A 25,634-nucleotide genomic window follows, 5' to 3' on the forward strand; every position below is an offset into this window, starting at 1 on the left:
AGCAGGAGGTCCTGAGTTTGATCCCCGGCAGCACATGTGCCAGAGTGATGTCTGGTTCTTTCTCCTCCTATCTTCCTCATTAATAAATAAATAAAATCTTTAAAAAATAATAGTTATAATTTTAAATAAAGAAGTTTGGGGGAGAGGAAGCAGGGCGGTGGTGCACCCAGTTAAGTGAACATAGTTCTTTCTTCTTCTTTTTCTTTTTTTTTTTTTTTGCCTCCAGGGTCATCACTGGGGCTCAGTGCCTGCACTATGAATCCACTGCTCCTGGAGGCTATTTTTTTCCCCTTTGTTGCCCTTGTTGTTTATCAATGTTGTTACTATTACTATTGATTGTTGTTATTGCTGTCGTTGTTGGATAGAACAGAGAAATGGAGAGTAGGGGAAGACAGAGAGGGGGTGAGAAAGACAGACACTTTTAAAAAAATATTTATTTATTTATTTATTCCCTTTTGTTGCCCTTGTTGTTTTATTGTTGTAGTTATTACTGATGTCATTGTTGTTGGATAGGACAGAGAGAAATGGGACAGAGGAGGGGAAGACAGAGGGGGAGAGGAAGATAGACACCTGCAGACCTGCTTCACCACCTGTGAAGGGACTCCCTGCAGGTGGGGACCCAGGGGCTTGAACCGGGATCCTTACGCCGGTCCTTATGCTTTGCGCCAGCTGCGCTTAACCCACTGCGTTACCACCCGACTCCCGAAAGACAGACACTTGCAAACCTGCTTCACCACTTGTGAAGAGAACCACCTACAGGTGGGGAGCTGGGAACTCAAACCGGGATCCTTACGCCAGTCTTTGCACTTTGTGCCATGTGCACTTAACCCTCTGAGCTACCTGCTACCTGCTAGCCTGGCCCCCAGCGCACATAATTCTAAGTACAAGGATCCAAGTTCAAGCCCTTGCTCCCCACCTGCTGGGGGGACACTTCATGAGCAGTGAAGCAGGTCTGCAGGTGTCTATCTTCTCTCTCCCTCTCTATCTCCCCCTCCTCTCTCAATTTCTCTGTCCTATCCAATACAATGGAAAAAGTATCTGCCAAGAGCAGTGGATTCATAGCACAGGCAACAAGCTCCAGTGACAACCTGAAGCAAAAAAAAAAAAAAAAAAGAAAAAGAAATGAGTGGGGTAGACAGAAATGGAAAACTCATACAACTCAGTGGTAAAGCATAGGTCTAGTAAGCATAGGTCTAGTGAGGTCCTGAGTTCAATCTCTGGCATGTGCCAGAGTGAGGCTCTAGGCTCTGGCTCTCTCTCATTAATAAGGGCGTCTTTTAAAAAATATTTATTATTTATTTATTCCCTTTTGTTGCCCTTGTTGTTTTATTGTTGTAGTTATTATTGATGTTGTTGTTGTTGGATAGGACAGAGAGAAATGGAGAGAGGAGGGGAAGACAGAGGGGGAGAGAAAGAGAGACACCTGCAGACCTGCTTCACCGATTGTGAAGCGACTCCCCTGCAGGTGGGGAGCCGGGGGCTTGAACTGGGACCCTTACGCCGGTCCTTGAGCTTCATGCCATGTGCACTTAACCCACTGTGCTACCACCTGACTCTCTTATTATTATTTTTGATAGGACACAAAGAAATTGAGAGATGTGACCCGGGAGGTGGCACATTGGATTATCAAGCATGAGGTCCCGAGTTCAATCCCTGGCAGCACAAGTACCAGAGTGATGTCTGGTTCTTTCTCTCTCTCTCTTCTTATCTTTCTCATCAATCAGTAAATAAAATCTTAAGAGAGAGAGAGGGATGATAAAGAGAAAGATAGACACCTGCAGGGTGGGGGAGATAACATAATGGATATGCAAACCAACTCTCATGCCTGAGGCTCCCATCCCCCACACCAACATAAGCCAGAGCTGAGCAGGGCTCTGGCAGTAAAAAAAAAGACATCAAGACACCTGCAGACCTGCTTCACTGCTTGTGAAGCGACCTGCCTGCAGGTAGGGAGCAGGGAGCAGGGATCCTTGTGTGACTCCTTGCACTTTGTACTGTGTGCACTTAACCTGGTGTGCCACTGCCCAGCCCCCTCTACCTCCCTCTTTATCCCAACTCCCCTCTCAATTTTGGTCTGTCTTACCCAATAAAAAAAAGGAGTGGTCTGGGAGGTAGCATAATGGATAAAGCATTGGACTCTCAAGCATGGGTTCTGAGTTCAATCCCCAGCCGCACATGTACTAGAGTAATACCTGGTTCTTTCTCCCTCTCCTGTCTTTATTATTAATAAATAAAATCTTTTTAAAAATTAATAAATGGGGGAATCGGGCAGTAGCGCAGCGGGTTAAGCGCACCTGGCACAAAGCACAAGGACCAGCATAAGGATTCCGGTTCGAGCCCCCGGCTTCCCACCTATAGGGGAGTCACTTCACAAGTGGTGAAGCAGGTCTGCAGGTGTCTCTCTTTCTCTCCCCCTGTCTTCCCCTCCTCTCTCCATTTCTCTCTGTCCTATCCAACAACGACGACAACAATAACTACAGCAATAAAACAAAAAGGGCAACAAAAAGGGAATAAGTAAATAAATAAATATTTTTTTAAAAATAAATTAAATAAATAAATGGGAGTCGGGCAGTAGCAGAGTGGGTTCAGCGCATGTGATGCAAAGCGCAAGGACCAGCGTAAGGATCCCAGTTCAAGCCTCGGGCTCCCCACCTGCAGGGGAGTCACTTCACAGGCGCTGAAGCAAGTCTCTATCTTTCTCTCCCCCTCTCTGTCTTCCCCTCCTCTCTCCATTTCTCTCTGTCCTATCCAACAACAATGACATCAATAACAATCACAACAATAAAAACAAGGGCAACAAAAGGGAATAAAATTTTTTTTAATTCTTTAAAAATAAATAAATTTTTTAAAAAGGAAAATATAATAGTTGCCAGGTGTGGTGTCTTTCTCTGTCCCTCTCTATTTCCTCCTCCTCTCTCAATTTCTCCATCCTATCCAATAAAATGGAAAAAATGTCTGCCAAGAGCAGTGGATTCATAGTGCTGCTACCGAGCCCCAGCGGTAGCCCTGATGGCAAAAATAAATAAATCCACAAGTATGAAAACAGTTGTCAGTGACAATCAGGTGGTAGGTAGCCCAGTGGGTTGAGCACATATGACGCAAAGTGCAAGGACCAGCGTAAGAATCCCGGTTCGAGCCCCCACCTCCCCACCTCTAGGGCAGTTGCTTCACAGGCAGGTGAAGCAGGTCTGCAGGTGTCTATCTTTCTCTCCTCATCTCTGTCTTCCCCTCCTCTCTCCATTTCTCTCTATCCTATCCAACAACAATGACATCAATGGCAACAATAATAACCACAACAACCATAAAAAAATAGGGCAGAGGGTAGATAGCATAATGGTTATGCAAACAGACTCTCATGCCTGAGGCTCCAAAGTCCCAGGTTCAATCCCCCCAACCACCATAAAAAAACAACAACAGGGTAACAAAAGGGAAAAAATGGCCTCCAGGAGCAGTGGATTCATAGTGCAGACACCAAACCCCAGCAATAACCCTTGAGGCAAAAAAAAAACAACCAATTAAGCACTAACTTGGATACTGCCCACCCCACCCCCACCACTGCCTTATCTGCAGCTTCTTTTTCAACCTCATGGCCAACAAGCCTGTTTTCACATGACTTGTTGGCAGTGAGGTACAGAGAAGTTAAGTAAAACACTGAAGGTCACAAAGCAAAGAGGTCATGTCAACAGAGCCTAAAGCCAGGCAGTCTGAGCCCTGACACTACGCCAGCTGCCTCCCAGGACTGGTGTTTGCTCTCAAGAGTCTAAAGCCCGCAGCTGGTCACATGAGATGAACTCACAACACTGGTCCTGAAGGCTGCTAGCTACTGCCTTAGTGTAAAAAGCACGACCACAAAAGATGCTCAAAGATGCTCGCTCTCACTGATCATTCGGGAAATGCAAATCAAAACCACAATGAAATTACATCTACCACCATCAGGAAAGCTTTCATCCAAAAAAAATCCATCAAATAACCAGACAATGAGTGATGCTGGCAGGCCAGAGAGAGATCTTAGCAGGCTGGGCACATCCCTTTGCCTCGCTGCCGCGGCCCAGGTCTGAGTCCCTGCAGGGCATGGCACAGCATCAGGTACGTGTCAAATGAGGGCTGGTCTGGAAAACCACCCCACCAATTTCTAAAACACCTGTTTTGTTTTAAAGACAAATTTGTGGGAGTCGGGTGGTAGCACAGGGTTAAGCGCACGTGGCGCAAAGCGCAAGGACCTGCTGTAAGGATCCCTGGCTCCCCACCTTCAGGGGAGTCACTTCACTGGTGGTGAAGCAGGTCTGCAGATGTCTCCCTGTCTCTCTTCCTCTCTATCTCTCCCTTCTATTTCAATTTCTCTCTGTCTCTATCCAATAACAAATAATAATAATAAAGACAAATCTGCATGGGAGAAAGAGACCAGCCACAGCTCAGCTGTGGCATATGCTGGTGTCAGGGACTGAGGCTGGGGCCTCTCACACGCGAGTCCTGTGCACTGCTGTCCCATTCTCTCTCCAGCTTGGAACACTTCCTCTGTCCAAGCTCCCCTGGAATATTTCCTGTTAAGACAGAGGAAGTGGGAGGTTGGTCGGTAGCACAGCAGGTTAAGCACACATGGCGCAAAGCACAAGGACCCACGTAAGGAAAGGGCACTGAGTTTCAAGTTCAATCCTCAGCATCACAAGTAGCAGAGTGATGCTCTGGATCGTCTGTCTTTAATAAATATAAATCTTTATTTGAAGAGGAGGAAGAAAAGAGGAAGGGAGGGAGGGAGGGAGGGAGGGAGGAAGGAAGTTCTAGGCCCTGGGTTCAGGTCCTGGCACCCCATGGGAACACCATGGGAGACTCCAGGGGAGACCCATGTGTAATGGGGTATAGATCGCTGCACCTCCCTCCTAACCCATGCCCAGTTTCACCTTCAGGATGTCTGCAATGGGCCAAAGAATTCCCAGTGAGGGGCTAGGTGGTGGCACACCTAGTAAAACACACACATTATAGTGCGCAGGGACCTGGGTTCAAGCCCCTGGTCCCCACCTGCAGGGAGAAAGCTTCACAAGTAGTGAAACTGGGCTGCAGGTGTTTCTCTGTCTCTTTCCCTCTCTACCTCCCCCTCCCCTCTCAATTTCCCTGTCTCTAATAATAAATAAAATAATTTATAAAAGAACTCCCTGTGCTAACAGGCTTGCAAGGGATGCAGAACCAGATGTGCGGCTCCTCCATGGGTGTGCTCCCTGCAGTCAAGTCCCAGGCCCCACACTTCCCTCACCTCCCTTTCCCACAGCTCCCTACTCTGGAGGCCTTGCTTCCTCTGGGGCAAGTGGGACAGGGCTCCCCATGGGGCTGAGGAATATGGTGAGAGCCCAGCAGAAGGAGAGAGGGAGTGACTGTCACTGTGACCAAGCCACTTCCTCTCAGCCACCTCCCCCCCTCAGCATCTCCCTTTCCTTGGCTTCCCTGAAGTCCGTGCCCTCATCACCACCTCTGTTCCCTCAGGCCTGCATACACAACTAAGGGGATGCTGATGTCCAGATAAGCCAGTTATTTCTCCACAGCAGACTGCAAACCTCTAGTGCAGAAACCGCTCTCAAATTTCAGACGTGTTTTTTTTTTCTTTTTTTTAAAAGGTAAGAGACACAGAGAAATGGAGAAAAAGAAAAAAGAGAGCCGGGGAGTCGGGCAGTAGCGCAGCGAGTTAAGCGCATGTGGCACAAAGCGCAAGGACTGGTGTAAGGATCCCAGTTCGAGCCCCCGGCTCCCCACCTGCAGGGGAGTCGCCTCACAGGCGGTGAAGCAGGTCTGCAGGTGTCTATCTTTCTCTCCCCCTCTCTGTCTTCCCCTCCTCTCTCCATTTCTCTCTGTCCTATCTAACAACGACAACAACAAGAATAACTACAACAATAAAACAATAAGGGCAACAAAAGGGAATAAAGAAAGAAAGAAAGAAAAAAAAAAGAGCCACCACAGCACTGAACATCTAACATCCCTGTGCTTCTAAAGTGTACACTCTCCAGACTCATAAAGTACATTTTGATGCTAATGAGTTCACTAGGAATAACTAACTTTTTTAGATTTAAAAAAAATTATTATTTATTTCCCTTTTGTTGCCCTTGTTGTTGTTGTTATTATTGTTGTTGTTGGATAGAACAGAGAGAAATGGAGAGAAGAGGGGAAGACAGAGAGGGGGTGAGAAAGAGCAGACCTGCTTCACCGCCTGTGAAGCGACTCCCCTGCAGGTGGGGAGCCGGGGGTTCAAGCTGGGCTCCTTAAGCTGCTCCTTGTGCTTTGCACCACCTGTGCTTAAATAACTGCGCTACCGCCCAACTCCCTAGATTTATTTTTAATATTTATTTATCTGTTTCCTTTTTGTTGCCCTTGTTGTTTTTATTGTTGTAATTATTGTTGTTACTGATGTCGTCGTTGTTGGATAGGACAGAGAGAAATGGAGAGAGGAGGGGAAGACAGAGACTAGGAAAGACAGACACCTGCAGACCTGCTTCACCACTTGTGAAGTGACTCCCCTGAAGGTGGGGGGGGGGAGGCTGGGGCTCGAACTGGGATCCTCATGCCGGTCCTTGCACTTTGCGCTACATGCGCTTAACCCACTGCGCTACCGCCCAACCTCAGGCATGAGAGTATCTTTGCATAACCATTATGCTTTCTACCCCTTCCCTTGTTTTTATTTTATTTTTTTATTTATATATTTTTACCTGAGCACTGATCAGCTCTGGCTTATGGTGGTGTAGGGGATTGAACCTGGGACTTCAGAGCCTCAAACATAAGAGTTTCTTTGCATAACCATTATGCTATCTACCCCTACTGGGAATAACTTTGATACTAAATTGAACTGACTGGGTTTTGTGGACAATGAAATTGTCACCTGTGAAAGCTCCAATCACATGGAGAGCCTAAAAGCCAAACCGAAATCAAAGGCCTATCTCCTGTGTTCATGCAGCAAGCAGCCACTCAGAAGGATGACACGGAGCTGACAGCCTCTCAGGGAAGAGGGCAATAATCAAAGCTACCAGTCAGAATGACATTAGCTATTTTAGTGTTATCTTAAGTCATTTTAAAATATTTTATTTTAATGAAAGAAAGATATCAGAGCACGGCTCTGCTCTGGTTTATGGTGGTGACAGGGACTGAACCTGGGACTCAGAGCCTCAGGCATGACCATTATGATGCTGTCTCCCCAGCCCATTTTAGTCTTTTAATCCCTTCACATATGCCTTGAATTTTTTTTTTTTCAGTCACACAAGAGATATGGGCAGGGAAAGGAGAGATCACAGCACTGAAGCATCCTTCGATGTTTTAGGGGGCAGGCTCAAACCTCGGTGGCACACATGTGCCTTGATAGCAACATTGGCAAACTCAAAAAGGTTGAGCGCTATGAGGTCCGGAGTTCAGCCTCCAGCACCACATATGCCAGAACGATGTTCTCTCTCTCCCTCTCTCTCTTTTAATTGAAAACCATGATTTAATTCTTGAAAATCTGTCCCAAAGGTCAGAACCCCAGGTAAAATACACACACCCACCAGCAGGGGGAGCTAGATGCTTCTCAGAGCTCAGGCTCATAGGGAAGACCACAGGAAAGCAGATACTTAATTTAAAGCAGGTGTGTGTGAGGGGGGGAAATAGCATTATGTTATGCAAAAAGACGTTGCTGCCTGAGGCCCTGAAGTCCAAGGTTCAATCCCCTGCCATAGCTGTGTAGTACTCTGGTAAAAAATAAAATCACATAAAATCAAGCTGGTGGGGAGAAATGTAGCCAAAGCCTGTGAAAGATCTCATCACTAGCCAGCTAAGACCAAGTCCCTGAAAAGAGTCTGCACCGAAACCCTGATCTCAAAAAAAAGTCTAGGACCCTGCTCCTCTATAAACAAATCACAGTATGGCAACAACAATACATTCAGGACAAAGACATGAAAACATTAATTCGCCACTGGAGTATATACAATATTGTACCACATCAGTGAGCTTCCCCCTTACCAGAAATTGCTTAGCTCTGGAGCCTCAGGACTGAAAGCCGTTTTGCATGAGCATGACGCTCTCTCCCACCTTATTCAACTTTTTTTTAACATTGTTTTTGTTTTAGAGACAGAGAAATTGAGAGGGAAAGGGAAGACAGGGGAGAGAGAGAGAGAGAGGGCAGGAATAGAGAGCATAATGGTTATGCAGACGGACTCTCATGCCTGAGGCTGCCAAGTCCCAGGTTCAATCCCCCTCCACCACCATAAGCCACAGCTGAACAGTGCTCTGGTCAAAAAAGAAAAGAAAAAAGACAGAGGGAGAGACAGTGTAGCAACGCTCTACCATTTGCAAAGCTTTCCCCCTGCAGGTGAGGGCCAGGGTCTTGAACATGTATGCTCACCAGGTACACCGCGCACCTGGCCTGTTTTATTTATTGGGGGCTGAGGATATGGCATAATTGCTATGCAAAATATACATATATATACCTGAGGCTCTGAGGACCCAAGTTCAATCCACAGCAGGCCACTAAAAGTCAGAGCTGAGCAGCACTCTAATAAAACAAACAAACAAACAAACAAACAAACAAGGGAGTTGAGCGGTAGTCCAGCGGGTTGAGTGCAGGTGGCACAAAGCACAGGGACCTGCATAAGGTTCCCGGTTGGAGCCCCCGGCTCCACACCTGCAGGGGGGTCGCTTCACAGGCGGTGAAGCAGGTCTGCAGGTGTCTGTCTTTCTCTCCCTCTTCTCTGTCTTCCCCTCCTCTCTCCGGAATTTCTCTCTGTCCTATCCAACAACGACGACAATAATAATAACTACAACAATAAAAAAACAACAAGGCCGGGGGTCAGGTGGTAGTGCAGCGAGTTAAGCGCACGTGGCGCAAAACGCAAGGACCAATCTAAGGATCCCCACCTGCAGGGAAGTCGCTTCAAGTCTAGAGGTGTCTGTCTTTCTTTCCCCCTCTCTGTCTTCCTCTCCTATCTCCATTTCTCTCTGTCCTATCCAACAATAAACAATATCAACAACAACAATAATAACCACAACAAGGCTACAACAAGGGCAACAAAAGGGGGAAAAAATGGCCTCCAGAAGCAGTGGATTCATGATGTAGGCACTGAGCCCCAGCAATAACCTTGGAGGCAAAAAAAAGGGGGGGCAACAAAAGGGAATAAATAAATAAATATTAAAAATAAATAATATTATGTGTTCATTGAGAAAATCAGAACATCACTCCGGTACATGTGATGCCAGCCACAGAACCCGAGACTTCACACCTCCTGGGTCACTAAGATTTATTCTGAGAGAGAGGAAAGAAGAAAGGAAGGGGAGAGAAAAGCAACAGGATCTTAGTTCTGGCATAAAGTGGTATTGAAGGCTGAATCTGTGCTTCCGGGTTCTCAGGCAGGCATGCTATGCTTTAACAGCCCAATTTAGCTATTTCAAAAGAACTTACAAAATACACAGCTAAGAGGCAGTATATGAGCCAAGTGGTGGCTCACCCACCCAGGGTTCAAGCCCTCCATACCCCCCGGGGGGGAGTTTCACCAGAGATGGACCTGCAGGTGTCTCTCCTTGTTTCTCACCCTCTATCAAAAAAAAAAAAAAAAGAGGTCACCTGGAATATTGAAATTGTATATAGGCACAGTCCCAGCAATAACTCTAGTGGAAAATAAAATAAGTAAATGTGGGGAGTTGGGTGGTAGCACAGTGGGTTAAGGGCACATGGCACAAAGCGCAAGGACCTGCCTAAGGATCCAGATTTGAGCCCCCGGCTCCCCACCTGCAGGGGAGTCACTTCACAGGCGGTGAAGCAGGTCTGCAGGTGTCTGTCTTTCTCTCCCCCTCTCTGTCTTCCCCTCCTCTCTCCATTTCTCTCTGTCCTATCTAACAACAACAACAATAACTACAACAATAAAAAACAACAAGGGCAGTGGTCCGGGAGATGGCACAGTGATAAAGCTTTGGACACTCAATTATGAGGTCCCAAGTTCAATCCCCGGCAGCACATGTGCCAGAGCGATGTCTGGTTCTTTCTCTCTGCTCCTGTGTTTCTCATAAATAAATAAAATCCTTTTAAAAAAATCTTTTAAAAAAACAAGGGCAACAAAAGGGAAAATAAATATAAATAAAAAATTTTTTAAAAATAAGTAAATGAAACTCGTTATGATTACACTTAGGGAAGGAAGGAAAGACAGCTAGTGGATGGTTTCACTCTACATAGAATATAATGAACTGAAACACATGAACTTGGCGGGGGGTGGCCAAACTGTCTCTAAGACTATGAGGGCTGGAAGGGGTGACAAGCAGTGGATGCAATGTGGAACATAACCCTGTCATCTTATAACCTTGTAAGCCATTCTTAAGTCACTAATAGAAAAAAGCCCATCTGGTGGTCCGGGAGGTGGCAATGGATAAAGCACTGAACTCTCAAGCATGAGGTCCTGAGTTCAACTCCTGGCAGCACATGTACAGGTGTGATGTCTGGTTCTTTCTTTCTCTCTTACTATCATTCTCATTGATAAATAAATAAAATATTTTTTAAAAAGCCCATCTGCAGGGGGAAAGCTTCACAATTTGTGAAGCAATGCTGTAGGTGCTGTAGGTGTCTCTCTTTCCTTCCCCCTAACCCCCTCCCTACCCTCTATTTCTGGCTATCTCTATCCTACAAAAAAAGGTAATAAAAATTCTCTCTCGTGTTCTGGGAGGTTGCGCAGTGGATAAAACATTGGACTCTCAAGCATGAGGTCCTCAGTTTGATCCCCAGTAGCATATGTACCAGAGTGATGTCTAGTTCTTTCTCTCTCCTCCTAGCTTTCTCATTAATCATTAATAAATAAAAATAAAAATAAATTCTCTCTTCTTAAAAATTTTCCAGAGCACTGATCAGCTCTGGCTTATGGTGGTGCAGGGGGTTGACCTGGGTTTTCAGAGACACAGCCATAGGGTCTCTTTAGGGAGTCGGGCGGTAGCGCAGCGGGTTAAGCGCATGTGGCGCAAAGCGCAGGGACCGGCTTAAGGATCCCAGTTGGAGCCCCCGGCTCCCCACCTGCAGGGGGGGGTCTCTTCACAAGTGGTGGTGCAGGTCTGCAGGTGTCTATCTTTCTCTCCCCCTCTCTATCTTCCCCTCCTCTCTCCATTTCTCTCTGTCCTATCCAACAACAATAATAACTACAACAATAAAACAACTAGGGCAACAAAAGGGAATAAGTTTTTAAAAAATGAAAAAAAAAAGTTTACGGAAGTTCCATGGTGGAACAGCGGGTTAAGCGCACGTGGCGCAAAGCACAAGGACCTGCCTAAGGATCCGCATTCGAGCCCCTGGCTCCCCACCTGCAGGGGAGTCGCTTCACAGGCGGTGAAGCAGGTCTGCAGGTGTCTGTCTTTTTCTCCCCCTCTCTGTCTTCCCCGCCTCTCTCCCCTTCTCTCTGTCCTATCCAACAATGACAACAATAATAACTACAACAACGGCAACAAAAAGGGAATAAATAAATATCTTTTTATAAAAGTCTCTTTGCATAACCATTATGCTATCTACCTGCATCCAAATATATATATATATATATATATATATTTTTTTTTTTTTTTTTAAAGAAAAGGTGGGCAGGGTGGTGGCACCCTTGGTTGAGTGCCCTTATCTTCATGTGCAGGGTGAAAGCTTTGCAAATGGTGAAGCAGGACTGCAGGTGTCTCCTTCCCTATCACCCCCTTCCCTCTCAATTTCTGGCTGTCTCTATTCAATAAATAAACAGGGTAGAGGGTAAATAGCATAATGGTTATACAAACAGCCTCTCATGCCAGAGGCTCCAAAGTCCCAGGTTCAATCCCCTGCAACAACATAAGCCAGAGCTGAACAGTTTTCTAGTTATAAAAACAAAAACAAACAAATAAATAAATGCATAAATAAAAATATTTCGGGATGGGCAGTGGCAAACCTGATTAAGCACATACAGCACTAAATGCAAGGACCTGTGGAAGGATCCCGGTTTGAGTCCCCAGCTCCCCACCTGCAAGTGGGGACACTTCACAGTGAACCAGGTCTGCAGGTGTCTTACTTTCTCTCTCCCTCTCTATCTCCCCCTCCTCTCTCAATATCTCTGTTCTTTTTTTATATAATTTTAAAAATATTTATTTATTCCCTTTTTGTTGCCCTTGTTGTTTTATTGTTGTAGTAATATCTCTCTGTTCTATCCATTAAGAAATTGCTGCCAGTGGTCCGGGAGGTGGCGCAGTGGCTAAGGCACTAGACTCGCAGCACATGTACCAGTGATGTCTGGTTCTTTCTCTCCTATCATTTCTCATGAATAAATAAATAAAATCTTTTAAAAAAGAAATTGCCGCCAGGAACAGTGGATTCGTAGTGCCAGCACCAATGTCCAAAGAAAATGTGGAGGTGGGAGTCTGGAGGTAGCACAGCGGGTTAAGCGCACGTGGCCCAAAGCGCAAGGACCTGCGGAAGGATCTCCGTTCTATCCCTGGGCTCCCCACCTGCAGGGGAGTCACTTCACAAGTGGTGAAGCAGATCTGCAGGTGTCTGTCTTTCTCTCCCCCTGTCTGTCACCCCCCCTCCTCTCTCCATTTCTGTCTGTCCTATCCAACAATGACGACAACAACAATAATAATAAAAAGGGCAACAAAAGGGAATAAATATATATTTAAAAGAAAGAAAAGAAAACATGGAGGCAAGAAAAAAAAAAGAGTTGGGCAGTAGCGCAGCAGGTTGAGTGCACGCGCACGAAGCACAAGGACCTGCGTAAGGATCCCGGTTCGAGCCCCTGGGTCCCCACCTGCAGGGGAGTCGCTTCACAGGCAGCGAGGCAGGTCTGCAGGTGTCTGTCTTTCTCTCCCCCTCTGTCTTCCCTTCCTCTCTCCATTTCTCTCTGTCCTATCCAACAACGACGATATCAATATCAACAACAATAATAACTACAACAATAAAACAAGGGCAACAAAAGGGAATAAATCAATATTTTTTTAAATATTTAAAAAAATAAAGAAAGAAACTTCAGGGGCCGGGTGGTGGCGCATCTGGTTGAGTACACGGTACAGTTCTCAAGGACCTGAGTTCAAGGCCCTGGTCCCCACCTGCGGGTGGTGGCGGGGGGGAAGCTTTGCAAGTGATGAAGCAGGGTTACAGGTGTCTGTCAGTCTCTCTCCCACTCTGTGTCCACCTCCCTCTCGACTTCTGGCTGTCTCCATCCAATAAATAAATAAAGATAATAAAAAAAATATTTTCAAAAGAAAAGAAATTTCATAAAATGGACTAGGAGGTCGTAAAGCAGTAGAGAGCAGGACCTGCAAGAATGAAGTCTAGACTGGGGTAGAGAGCATAATGGTTATACAGAGAGACTTTCATTCCTCAAGCTCCCAGTTTCAATCACTCCTCCCCGCACTGACATAAGCTAGAATGAAGTCCAGAGTTCAATCCTTGGCACCAAATATGTCAGAATGATGCTGGGGATTGAACCTGGGATGTCTGAGCCTCAGGGATGAAAGTCTTTTTGCATGACTTTTATCTATTGTGCTATCTTTCCAATCCAAATCAACCTTTATTAAAAAAAAAAAAAGTGGTCCAGGAGGTGGTGCAGTGATAAAGTTTTAGACTCTCAAGCATGAGGTCCCGAGTTTGATCCCTGGCAGCACATGTGCCAGAGTGATGCCTGGTTCTTTCTCTCTCCTCCTATCTTTCTCATAAATAAATAAAATCTAAAAAAAAAATTTTTTTTTTTGGTTACAAAAAATAAAAGACAAACATGGTGAGCTGATGAAATAGCTTGCTTGGCTAGTGTGCTGCTTTCCCACCTATGAAACCAGGTTCGAGCGTGGTCTACACTGCATCGAGTGAAGGAAGAAACCAGGTTCGAGCATGGTCTACACTGCATCGAGTGAAGGAAGTTTCAATGCTGCCCTCTTTCAGTCTCTCTCTTACGAAAGAAAAAAAAGAAAGGAAGCTTCATGCGCAGGGAAGCATGACTGACTACTGTGATGTCTCTTCACTCTCACCCTCAATCTAAAAAAAAAAATTGGTCTGGGGGTTGCAGTCAATAAAGCAGTTTCTTTCTCTGCTTCAGTCTAAGAAAAATAAACTATATTGTGGTCCAGGAAGTGGCACAGGGGAGAAAGCATCAGACTCTTAAGCATGAGGTTCCGAGGTCAATCCCCAGCTGCACATGTACCAGAGTGATGTCTGGCTCTTTCTCCTTCCTCCTATGTCTCTCATTAATAAATAAATAAAATCTTTAAAACGTGGTCCGGGAGGTGACGCAGTAGATAAAGCATTGGACTCTCAAGCATGAGGTCCTGAGTTCAATCCCTGGCAGGTTCTTTCTCTCTCTGGTTCTTTCTCTTATCTGGTTCTTTCTCTCTCTCCTCCTATCTTTCTCATTAATAAATAAATATTTTTTAAAAAAAAGGAACTATAGGTAAATAAATAAAATAAAAAACATGAGGTCTTGAGTTTGATCCCTAGCACTGTATAAAGCCAATGTATATTTATGTTTGCCTTTTAAAAATGTTCTTGTCCTTTTTTTTTTTTAAGATCTTATTTATTTTTTCATGAGAAAGATAGGAGGAGAGAAAGCACCAGACACCTCTCTGGTACATGTGCTGCCGGGGATTGAACTCAGGACCTCACACTTGAAAGCCCAGAGCTTTATCGCTATGCCACCTCCTGGACCACCAAATTATCTTTATTTACTACATAGAAAGCCAGAAATCAAGAGGGAATGGGGTGATAGGGAGAAAAACAGAGACACCTACAATACTGCTTCACTGCTTGTGAAGCTTCATCCTTGCAGGTGGGGACTGGGGGCTTGAACCCGTGTCCTTGCTCATTGCAACATGTGCGCTCAACCACGTGTGCCACCACTGGGCCCATGTTTGCCTTTTTCATAGATGAATGTATAAATCACAGTCACTGCTCTTAAAGACTGCAGTGGGTAAGAACTGGATTCTGGGAGGGGGCGGGTGGTGGTGCACCTGGTTGAGCGCACAAGTTACAGTGCTCAAGGACCCAGGTTCAAGACCCACCTGCTGGGGGAAAAGCTTCATAAGTGGTGAAGCAGGGCTGCAGGTGTCTCTCTGCCTCTCTATCTCTCCCTTCCTCTCAATTTCTCTCTATCTCTATCCAATTAATAAAGATAATAGAAAAAAATTAAAAAATTGGATTCTGGAGCAGGGGGTAGATAGCATAAAAGTTATGCAAAAAGACTGTTATGCCTGAGGCTCTGAAGTCCCAGGCTCAATCCCCCGGACCCACCATAAGCCAGAGCTGATTAGTGCTCTGGTTAAAGAAAAAAAAAAAAAGAGGGAGTCGGGCGGTAGCGCAGCGGGTTAAGTGCACGTGGCACAAAGCGCAAGGACCAGCATCAGGATCCCAGTTCAAGCCCCCGCCTCTCCACCTGCAGGGGAATCGCTTCACAGGTGGTGAAGCAGGTCTGCAGGTGTCTATCTTTCTCTCCCCCCTGTCTTCCCTCCTCTCTCCATTTCTCTCTGTCCTATCCAACAACAACGATGACAAGAATAACTACAACAATAAAACAACAAAAGAGAATAAATAAATAAATATTAAAAAAAAAAAAAGAATTGGATTCTAGGGACCAGGCAGTGGTGCACCCAGTTCAGTGCACATAGTACTGTGCAAAAGGACCTGCACAAGGACCCACGTTCAAACCCCGGGCTCCCCACCTGCAGGGGATGTGCCTCACAAGCAGTAAAGCAGGTCTGCAGATATCTATCTCCCCCTCCTCTCTCAATTTCTTCTTTTTTTGTAAAATTTTTTTCCAAAGCATTTAGTTCCCTTTGTTGCCCTTGTTGTTTTTATTGTTGTCGTTATTATTATTGATGTCGTTATTATTATTGATGTCATTGTTGTTGGATAGGACAGAGAGAAGAGGGGAAGACAGAGAGAGGGAGAGAAAGATAGACACCTGCAGACCTGCCTCACCGCTTGTGAAGTGACTCCCCTGCAGGTGGGGAGCCAGGGACTCGAACTGGGATCCTTCCTTCCACGGGTCCTTGTGCTTTGCACCACATGCGCTTAACCTGCTGGCTACCACCCGACTGCCCCCCCCCAATTTCTGCCTGTCCTATACAATTAAAAAAAAAAAAAGAGTAAGACTTGGTTAGATACACACATTACCATTCATAAGAATTCGGCTCCAGCCCCCTCCCCCCAGCTCCCAAGGAGGAGGCTTCAAGAGAGGTGAAGAGGTCTGTAGGTGTCTCTCTCTCTATCTCCTTCCCCTCTCAATTTCTCTTTGTCCTAGCAAGTAAGATAAAAAGGGGAAAAAAGTGGTCGGGGGGGGGGCTAGTTAAGGCACTAGACTCTCAAGCATGAGGTCCTGAGTTCAGTTCCTAGCAGCACATGTACCAGAGTGATGTCTGGTTCTTTCTCTCTATCTCCTCCTATCTTTCTCATTAATAAATAAAATCTAAAAAAAAGAAAAAGAAAGAAAATGAAAGGGAAAAAAAAACAGCTGCCAGAAATGGTGGGTTAGTAGTGCTGGCACTGAGCCACAGCTAACCCTGGTAGGGGAAAAAACTAGCTGGCCAGTAGCAGTGAAGTCCAGTGGAAACAACAAAGAGTAAGGCTCCAGGGACCTGCAGGTGGCTCAAGAGCATACGGGTTACTATTCACAAAGATCTGGCAACCACAGGGGCGTGCCTGCAGCTGCAGGGGCAAACTTCACAAGTGGTGAAGTGGCAGTTGGGTGCCTCTCCTCTTTTTGTCTTTCTCCCCCACTCCCAGCCCCCACCTCTCTCTCCATATCTGTCTCATCTTCTATCTAGTGAAAAGAAAAAAATGCTCCTTGGAGCAATGAAGTTGTGCAGACATTAAGCTCCAGTGATAACCTTGTTGACCGAAATGAACAAATAAAATAGAGGGGTGAAGGTACATAGCATAATGGTTGTGCAAGCAGACTCTCATGCCTGAGGTCCTGAGATCCCAGGTTGAATCCCCCCCCATCACCATAAACCAGAGCTGAACAGTGCTCTAGAAAATAAACGGGGCTGCTTGGTGGTGCACCTGGTTAAACGCACACACTACAGTGTGCAAGGACCCAAGTTCAAGCTCCTGGTCCCCACCTGCAGGGGGAAAGCTTCACAAGTGGTGGCATAGCACTGCAGGTGTCTCTGTCTTTCTCCCTCTCTATCTTCCTCTTGATTTCTGGCTATCTCTATCCAATAAATAATAATAATTTTTAAATGATTTTTTTAAACAGTAACTTTTTAAAAAAAATGTTATTTATTTTCCCTTTTGTTGCCCTTGTTGTTTTATTGTTGTTGTAGTTATTATTGTTGTTGTTGGATAGGACAGAGAGAAATGGAGAGAGGAGGGAAGACAGAGAGGGGGAGAGAAAGATAGACACCTGCAGACCTGCTTCACTGCCTGTGAAGCGACTCCCCTGCAGGTGGGGAGGCAGGGGCTCGAACCGGGATCCTTATGCCAGTCCTTTGTGCCACATGCGCTTAACCTGCTGTGCTACAGCCCAACCCCCTTTAAAATGATTTTTAAAAAATTAATAAATAGAGCCAGAAGCTAGCTCACTCTATGTACAAGGACCTGAGTTTAAGCCTGAGCACCACATGGGAGTGATATGGGCAGAATCAAGGGAGATCCTATGTATGGTGGAACAGTGCTATGGTGTCACTCCTCTCTCTCTTCTCTCTCTATCATTTGAAATAACAGGAATCAAAGCCTGACAGAAGAGACAGTAGACCTCCACATCCAAGGCGCCAGAGGTCCCAGATTCAATCCCTGTACCACCATAAGCCACAGCTGAGCAGTGAGCTGGGAAAAAAAGTTGTAAGACAAAATTAAGTGGTCAAGGAGATGGCACAATGTATAAAGCATTGGATTCTCAAGCATGAGATGCTGAGTTCAATCCCCAGCAGCATATGTACCAGAGTGATGTCTGGTTGTTTCTCTCTCTCCTCCTTATCTTTCTCATGAATAAATAAATAAAATCTTTAAAAAAAAAAAAAAGACAAAATTAAAAGTAATCAAGGTTAGACCAGAAGCAGTGAAATAATGTATATAGAATGTCCCACATAATATAATTAATATAATATAATGTAATGTAATGTAATGTAATACACAAGGCAATGCAGCACACTGTCCAAGTGAGCTATGTTGCCAGCCTGGCTCCATGAACTCCTCACTGGTGTCCGTGAGTATGTGTGCTCTGCAGGATGTACCTCCCTTTCTTTTTTTTTTTTTTAACAGAGCATTTTCTTTTTTTTTTTTTTAATATTTATTTTATTTATTTATTCCCTTTTGTTGCCCTTGTTGTCTTATTGTTGTAGTTATTATTGTTGTTGTCGTCGTTGTTGGATAGGACAGAGAGAAATGGAGAGAGGAGGGGAAGACAGAGAGGGGGAGAGAAAGACAGACACCTGCAGACCTGCTTCACCGCCTGTGAAGCGACTCCCCAGCAGGTGGGGAGCCAGGGTTGGAACCGGGATCCTTATGCGGGTCCTGCGCTTAACCCGCTGCGCTACAGCCCGACTCCCCTTTTTTTTTAATTTTATTTATTCCCTTTTGTTGCCCTTGTTGTTTTATTATTGTAGTTATTATTATTGTTGTCATTGTTGGATAGGACAGAGAGAAATGGAGAGAGGAGGGGAAGACAGAGAGGGGGAGAGAAAGACACCTGCAGACCTGCTTCACTGCCTGTGAAGAGACGCCCCTGCAGGTGGGGAGCCAGGGCTCGAACCGGGATCCCTGAGCCAGTCCTTGCGCTTTGCGACACTGCGCTTAACCCACTGCGCTACCGCCCGACTCCCTCTCCCTCCTTTCTGACACGCTAAAACCTCGGTGTCCTCTTCTGGGAAAGGTGCAGCACCATGCAATGCTCCTTCTCTTACTAAGTACCAGCTGACATTCCAACTAATATCTGAGAGGCCCTGTTTGACTGCCTCTAAAACCTCACCTAGAAACACTTTCCCCATCTCCACTGGCCTCCCTCCTCAAATTCACCAGACAAGCTGCATGAAGCCCTAGGGCCTTTGAGATTGCAGCATGAACTGCCTGGAGGGCCCTATCTCATTCCTCCAAATCTTTGCTCAAATGTCCTCTCCCAATGAGGGTCACCCAGCAGCTCATCTTCCCACTCTCCAAACCTGCCCGAATTTTTTTACCCTCCTTCCTTTGTCCACACCACTATACTCTTTTTTTTTTAATATTTATTTTATTTATTTATTCCCTTTTGTTGCCCTTGTTGTTTTATTGTTGTAGTTTTTATTGTTGTTGTCGTTGTTGGATAGGACAGAGAGAAATGGAAAGAGGAGGGGAAGACAGAGAGGGGGAGAGAAAGATAGACACCTGCAGACCTGCTTCACCGCCTGTGAAGCGACTCCCCTGCAGGTGGGGAGCCGGGGTTCGAACCGGGATCCTTATGCCGGTCCCTGAGCTTTGCGCCACCTGCGCTTAACCCGCTGCGCTACAGCCCGACTCCCTATACTCACTTTTTTTTTTTTTTTTTCTTTCCTCCTCCAGGGTTATTGCTGGGCTCGGTGCCTGCACCGTGAATCCACCGCTCCTGGAGGCCATTTTTTTTTTTCTCCCTTTTGTTGCCCTTGTTGTAGCTTCGTTGTGGTTATTATTATTGCCCTTGTTGACGCAATTCGTTGTTAGATAGGACAGAGAGAAATGGAGAGAGGAGGGGAAGACAGAGAAGGGGAGAGAAAGACGGACACCTGCAGACCTGCTTCACCGCCTGTGAAGCGACTCCCCTGCAGGTGGGGAGGTGGGGAGCCGGGGGCTCGAACCGGGATCCTTACACCGGTCCCTGCGCTTTGCGCCACATGCGCTTAACCCACATGCGCCACCGCCCGACCCCCCCTATACTCACTTCTAACACACCTTTTGCATATTTGTCTCTGCACTGTAAGCTCCCCGTGGGAGGAGCTGTCTCACTTGGTGATGCACCCCCCACTGCTAGAACAGTGCTTGAAACATAGCAGACTGAATTCAGTCTGTGCCCTTGTTCCATGAAAGCACCGCCTTCTGAGTGCATTTGACTAAACTACTAGAAAACCATGGCATCTAGACTTAAAGATGCAATCTGGGAGCCTGGGACCTACCTCAGTAGTAAAGCACTAGATTTGCAAATGTGACCATAGGTTTTGTTGCATCCAGTACACACACACACACCAAAATCAAGATATAACCTGTTAATTATATTAGGTGAAAGTTACTTTGAAAAATTTTTTTAATTAATTTATTTCCTTTTGTTGCCCTTGTTGTATTATTGTTGTTGTTATTAATGTCGTTGTTGTTAGATAGGACAGAGAGAAATGGAGAGAGGAGGGAAAGACAGAGAGGGAGAGAGATAGACACCTGCAGACCTGCTTCACCGCCTGTGAAGCGACTCCCCTGCAGGTGGGGAGCCGGGGGCGGGGGCTAGAACCGGGATCCTTATGCCGGTCCTTGCATTTCGGGTCTTTTTTTTTTTTTTAAGATTTTGTTTATTTATGAGAAAGATATGAGGAGACTGAAAGAACTAAACATCACTCTGGCACATGTACTGCTGGGGATCAAACTCAGAACCTCATGCTTGAGAGTCCAAAGCTTTACCACTGCGTCACCTCCCCGGAACAATACTTTGAAATTCTTAACAACAGCAATTCACACGTAATCCTCCAAAACATGGGGGCTTCAGAGTCTCCAAAGGAAAACTTTGGGGCAGGAGAGAGAGCATAATGGTTATGCAGAAAGATTCTCAAGCCTGAGGTTCCACAGTCCCAGTTCAATAGGTTGGAACCCCTGGCTCCCCACCTGCAGGGGAAGCAGGTCTGCAGGTGTCTGCCTTTCTCTCCCCCTCTCTGTCTCTCTCCCTCTCTCCATTTCTCTCTGTCCTATCAATGACATCAATAACAACAAGAACAATAACTACAACAATAAAACAAGGGCAACAAAAGGGAATAAATAAATATTAAAAAAGAAAAGTTAAAATGCTCTGGTTCTCTCTCCTTTCCTTTCTCTCATAATAGACGTCATATATCTATTACCAGTGCACTGTTCAGCTCTGGCTTATAGTGTTGCTGGGGCTGAACCTGGGACCTAGCCTCTGGCATGAGAGTCTGTCTACATAATCATTATTCTATCTCCCCCATCAACAAATATTTTTCTTAAATAAATAAAAAAATAAAATAAAAAGAGCTAGGGAGACAGCAGAGAGCATAATGGTTATGCAAGACTTTCATGCAAGTGGCTCCAAGGTTCCAGGTTCAATCCCCAGCACCTCCATAACCCAGAGCCCAGTGCTGGTGTGTCTGTCTCTGCGTGTCTATGTCTCTGTCTCTGTCTCTGCGCGTGGCCCTTTGAAATCCCATCCTCGTGCCTCAAACTGGCACGCATCCTCACCGTCTCCACACGGATGCCCTGGGCGACCCTCCATTGAGAGGGCACGGACGCCACGCCCAAGGTCTCGTCCTGTAGCGGCCCGGGCCTCCCAGGCCTGGAGGCACTCACGGGCCCTCCTGCAGCCAGCGTGAAGCTTCAGCCTTTCCCGCCCTGCGGGGCTACAAGGCAGCACGCGGGTTGCCAAGGAAACGACCCCCTCCACGCGCCTGCGCACGCCTCGACCTTCGCCGGCGCCACCAGAAAGGAAGCCTGGGAAGGTGAGGCTCCTAACGCCATTTTTCAGTTGGTCACAGAGCCTACTCCAAGATCCGAAAAAAATAAGAAGTAAAATATTCTTTTCCACTAAAGCGGTTTAGTGGATGACTGCGTTTTCATCCATCACTCCCAGAGAGAATACGCTTGAGTATATGTATGTGCGGTTCAGAGAGGGAGAAAGTGCGAAAGTGGGACGCCTCCTCCGTGCCAGGCTTAAAGATGGCGTCGAGAGATAAGGCTCCCAGGCAAGGGCAGGAGGCTGCCTCCACTAAGGATGCAGGAATTCTGGGGCCTGGAGGAGCAGAGTATCCTCCAGCAAAACCAGAAGCCTTCTGTTGGTTTTGGCCACCCCCCACTCATTACTATTATGATTCTGCTTCTGTAGAATGATTCAAAATGTACATATATGAATAAAGCTGTGTTGTATTAGTGGTTTGCAAAACTGTCTTCCCTATGCAGATACAGAGAATAATTGACTGCTGGAAGATCTAAATGAAGTCTAACATAAGAAAATGCTTGTGGGACCTGCAGTAGCTCACCTGGCAGATCACCCACTTTTTAAAAAATATTTTATTTATTTATTTTCTCTTTTGTTGTCCTTGTTGTTTTTCATTGTTGTTGTAGTTATTATCGTTATTGATGTTGTTGTTGTTGGATAGGACAGAGAGAAATGGAGAGAGGAGGGGAAGACAGAGAGGGGGAGAGAAAGATAGACACCTGCAGATCTGCTTCACCTCTTGTGAAGCGACTCCCCTGCAGGTGGGGAGCCGGGGTTCGAATCGGGATCCTTATGCTGGTCCTTGTGCTTTGCGCCACCTGCGCTTAACCCGCTGAGCTACAGCCCGACTCCCAGATCACACACTTTTTACCACACAGGAGGACCTGGGTGGGGGATCCAACCTATGTCCTTGTGTTTGGCAATATGTGCGCTTAACAGGGTGCACCACCACCCAGCTCCCTGTTAATTTTATTTTATTTGGTACCCCTGGGTAAGCACAAACCACCAAACGAAACTCTTGCTAATATTATTGTTTTTTTAATTTTTATTATCTTTATTTAGAGACACCTGCAGCACTGCTTCACACTCGCAAACCTTTCCCCCTGCAGGCTCGAACCTGGGCCCTTAAGCATTGTAATATGTGCGCTCAACCAGATGCACTACCACCCGGCCCCATATTATTTTTAATATTTATTTGTTTATGAGAGCAAAAGAAAAATACCATCAGAAGTGGAGAGCATAGCCCAGGAAGTAGCTCAGTGAATAAGGCATTGTAAACTCAAGAATGAGGTCCAGAGTTTCATCACTGGCATCGAATATGCAGAATGATGCTCTGGTTCTCTCTTCTCTGTCTTTCTTTTATATCGATAAATAATCTCTAGAGGGTCAGATAGTAGTCAGGTTAAGCATACATGTTACTATGCTTAAGGATGCAAGTTCAAGACCTGCTCCCCACCCTGAGGGGGGAGGGGGGATTTTCAGAAGCGGTAAAGCAAGTTTTGCAGGTGAGAAAGAGAAGAGAAAGAACCAGGCATCACCCTGGTACTCCTATCTTTCTCATGAATAAATAACTAAAATCTTGGGGCCAGGTGGTGGCGCACCCAGTTGAGCACACATGTTACAGTGTGCAAGGACCCTGGTTCAAGACCCCAGTCCCCAAGGGAAAGCTTCATGAGTGGTGAAGCAGGACTGCAGGTGTCTCTCTGTCTCTCTCCCTATCTCCCCATTCCTCTCAATTTCTGGCTGTCTCTATCCAATATAAATAAAGATAAAAAATTAAATAAAATCATTTAAAAAATATTTTATTGATTTATTATTGGATAGAGACAGTCAGAAATTGAGAGGGGAAGAACAGATAGAGAGGGAGAAAGACAGAGAGACACCTGCAGCCTTGCTTCACCATTCGTGAAGTCTCCCCCCTGCAGGCTCCAACCGGGATCCTTAACTGGTTCTTGTGCTTCGTGCCACGTGCACTTAACCCGCTGCACTACCGCCCAACTCCCCTCCCCCCTTTTTTTAATGAGAGTACTGCCCAGCTCTGGTTTATGTTGTTGTCTGAAATTGAGACTTTGGAGCCTCAAGTATAAACATCTTTTGCATAAAATTATACATCTCCCAGAAGCTCCTCTCTCTAACAGAAACTAAAAGAAAGTAAAATAATAATAATAATAATAATAATAATAATGTGCTGCCAGGGATCGAACTCGGGACCTCATGCTTGAGAGTCCAAAGCTTTACCACTGCACCACCTCCTGGACCACATTTTTTCCATTATTATTGGCCAGGACAGAGAGATATTGAGAGGGGGTGGGGGAGATAGAAAGAACGAAAGCTAGACACCGACAGACCTGCTTTGCCGCTTGTGAAGCGTCCCCACTGGGGGCTCAAAGCTGCATCACAGGTCCTTGAGCTTCATATAATGCGCCTCACCAGGTGGGCTGAGTGGCCCTCGTATCTCTCGCTCCCTCTCACATGCACACACAGGACAGAGAGAAATTGAGATAGGAGAGGGAGAGAGAGAGAGAGAGAGAGAGAGAGAGAGATTAGACACCTGCAGACCTGCATCACCGCTCATGAAGTAGACCCCTTGCAGGTGGGGAACAGGGCTTGACAGGATCCTTGAGCTCAGCAATATGTGCACTTAACCGGGTGCTTCACCGCCTGGCCCCAGTATCTATTTTTCTCTTCCTCTCTATAATCTCCCTTCCCCATTTCTCTCTGTCCTATCAAGTAAAGTGGAAAAAAGAATAAGAAAAAAAAAAGGGAAAAGGAAAAAGCATGACTGCCAGGAGCGGTTGGTTTATAATGCTGGCACCCAGCCCCAGTGATAACCCTGGTGGCAAATCTGTACCTGTGCCTGTGCCTGTGCCTATGCCTGTGCCTGTGCCTGTGCCTGTGCCTGTACCTATACCTATATATAAATATACACCTATACCTATATATATATATGTATATATATATATAGCCTCCAGGGTTATTGCTGGGGCTTGGTGCCTGCATTATGAATCCACTGCTCCAGGGGCGGAGGGTAGATAGCATAATGGTTATGCAAACAGACTCTCATGCCTGAGGCTCCAAAGTCCCAGATTCAATCCCCTGCACCACCATAAGCCAGAGCTGAACAGTGCTCTGGTTAAAAAAAAAAAATTTAAAAAAGAATCCACTGCTCCTGAAGCCCATTTTCCCCCCCTTTTTTGCCCTTGTTGTTGACCTTATTGTTGTTGTTATTGCTGAGTCTCTTTGCATAAACATTATACTGTCTACTTCCACTGTAAAACTGTTTTTTTAAGTTTAGTTTTTAATTTTTTAATATTTACTTATTTACTTCCTTTTGTTGCCATTGTTGTTTTATTGTTGTAGTTATTATTGTTATTGATGTCATTGTTGTATAGGACAGAGAGAAATGGAGAAAGGAGGAGAAGACAGGGGGAAAGAAAGACACCTGCAGACCTATTTCACTGCTTTGAAGCGACCCCTGCAGGTGGGGAGCCAGGGAATCTAACCAGGATCCTTAAGCCAGTCCTTGAACTTAGCTCCATGTGCTTAACCTGCTGTGCTACCACCTAGCTCCCCTGAATTTTTTTTTTATTATCTATATCTAGTCATTGGATAGAGACAGCCAGAAATTGAGAGGGCAAGGAGTGATCAGAGAGAAAGAGACAGAGACACCTGAAACACTGTTTCATAATTCACAAAGCTTTCCCCCTGCAGGTGGGGACAGGGGCTTGAACCTTGGTCCTTGTACTTTTTTTTTTTAATTATTATGTTTACTTATTTATTTTTTGCATAGAGACAGCCAGAAATCGAGAGGGGATGGGAGAGAGATACTTGCAGCCCTGCTTCACCATTTGCAAAGCTTTCCCCCATAGGTGGGGGTGGGGGGCTCCAACCCCAGTCCTTGCACATTGTAACATGTGCACTACCACCTGGCCCCTCTAGTTTTATCTTTATAAACCCACTTAGGGCTTTAAATATCTTTTAAAAAAAAAGGGGGCCCGACGGTGACGCACCTTGTTGAGTGCTCACATTACAGTGCACTAGGGGGCTCAATTCCCGGTTCCCATC

The 25,634-nt window shown here is 45.8% G+C and overlaps 1 protein-coding gene across 1 annotated transcript in view; it reads right to left on the reverse strand.

Annotated features, from left to right (window-relative positions):
- DYNC2I2 (dynein 2 intermediate chain 2) overlaps positions 1-21,451 on the reverse strand; it is a gene marked incomplete at its 5' end in the record, with an annotated part of 28,832 nt that extends 7,381 nt beyond the window's left edge. The window contains one exon of the mRNA XM_007527074.3: positions 21,317-21,451. Coding sequence (XP_007527136.2) covers positions 21,317-21,451 — 135 coding nt within the window. The remainder of the gene's footprint in view (positions 1-21,316) is intronic.
- Between the last annotated feature and the right edge of the window lie 4,183 nt (positions 21,452-25,634).

This window comes from Erinaceus europaeus, chromosome 10 (genome assembly GCF_950295315.1).
Source record: "Erinaceus europaeus chromosome 10, mEriEur2.1, whole genome shotgun sequence".
Lineage (NCBI taxonomy): Eukaryota > Metazoa > Chordata > Mammalia > Eulipotyphla > Erinaceidae > Erinaceus > Erinaceus europaeus.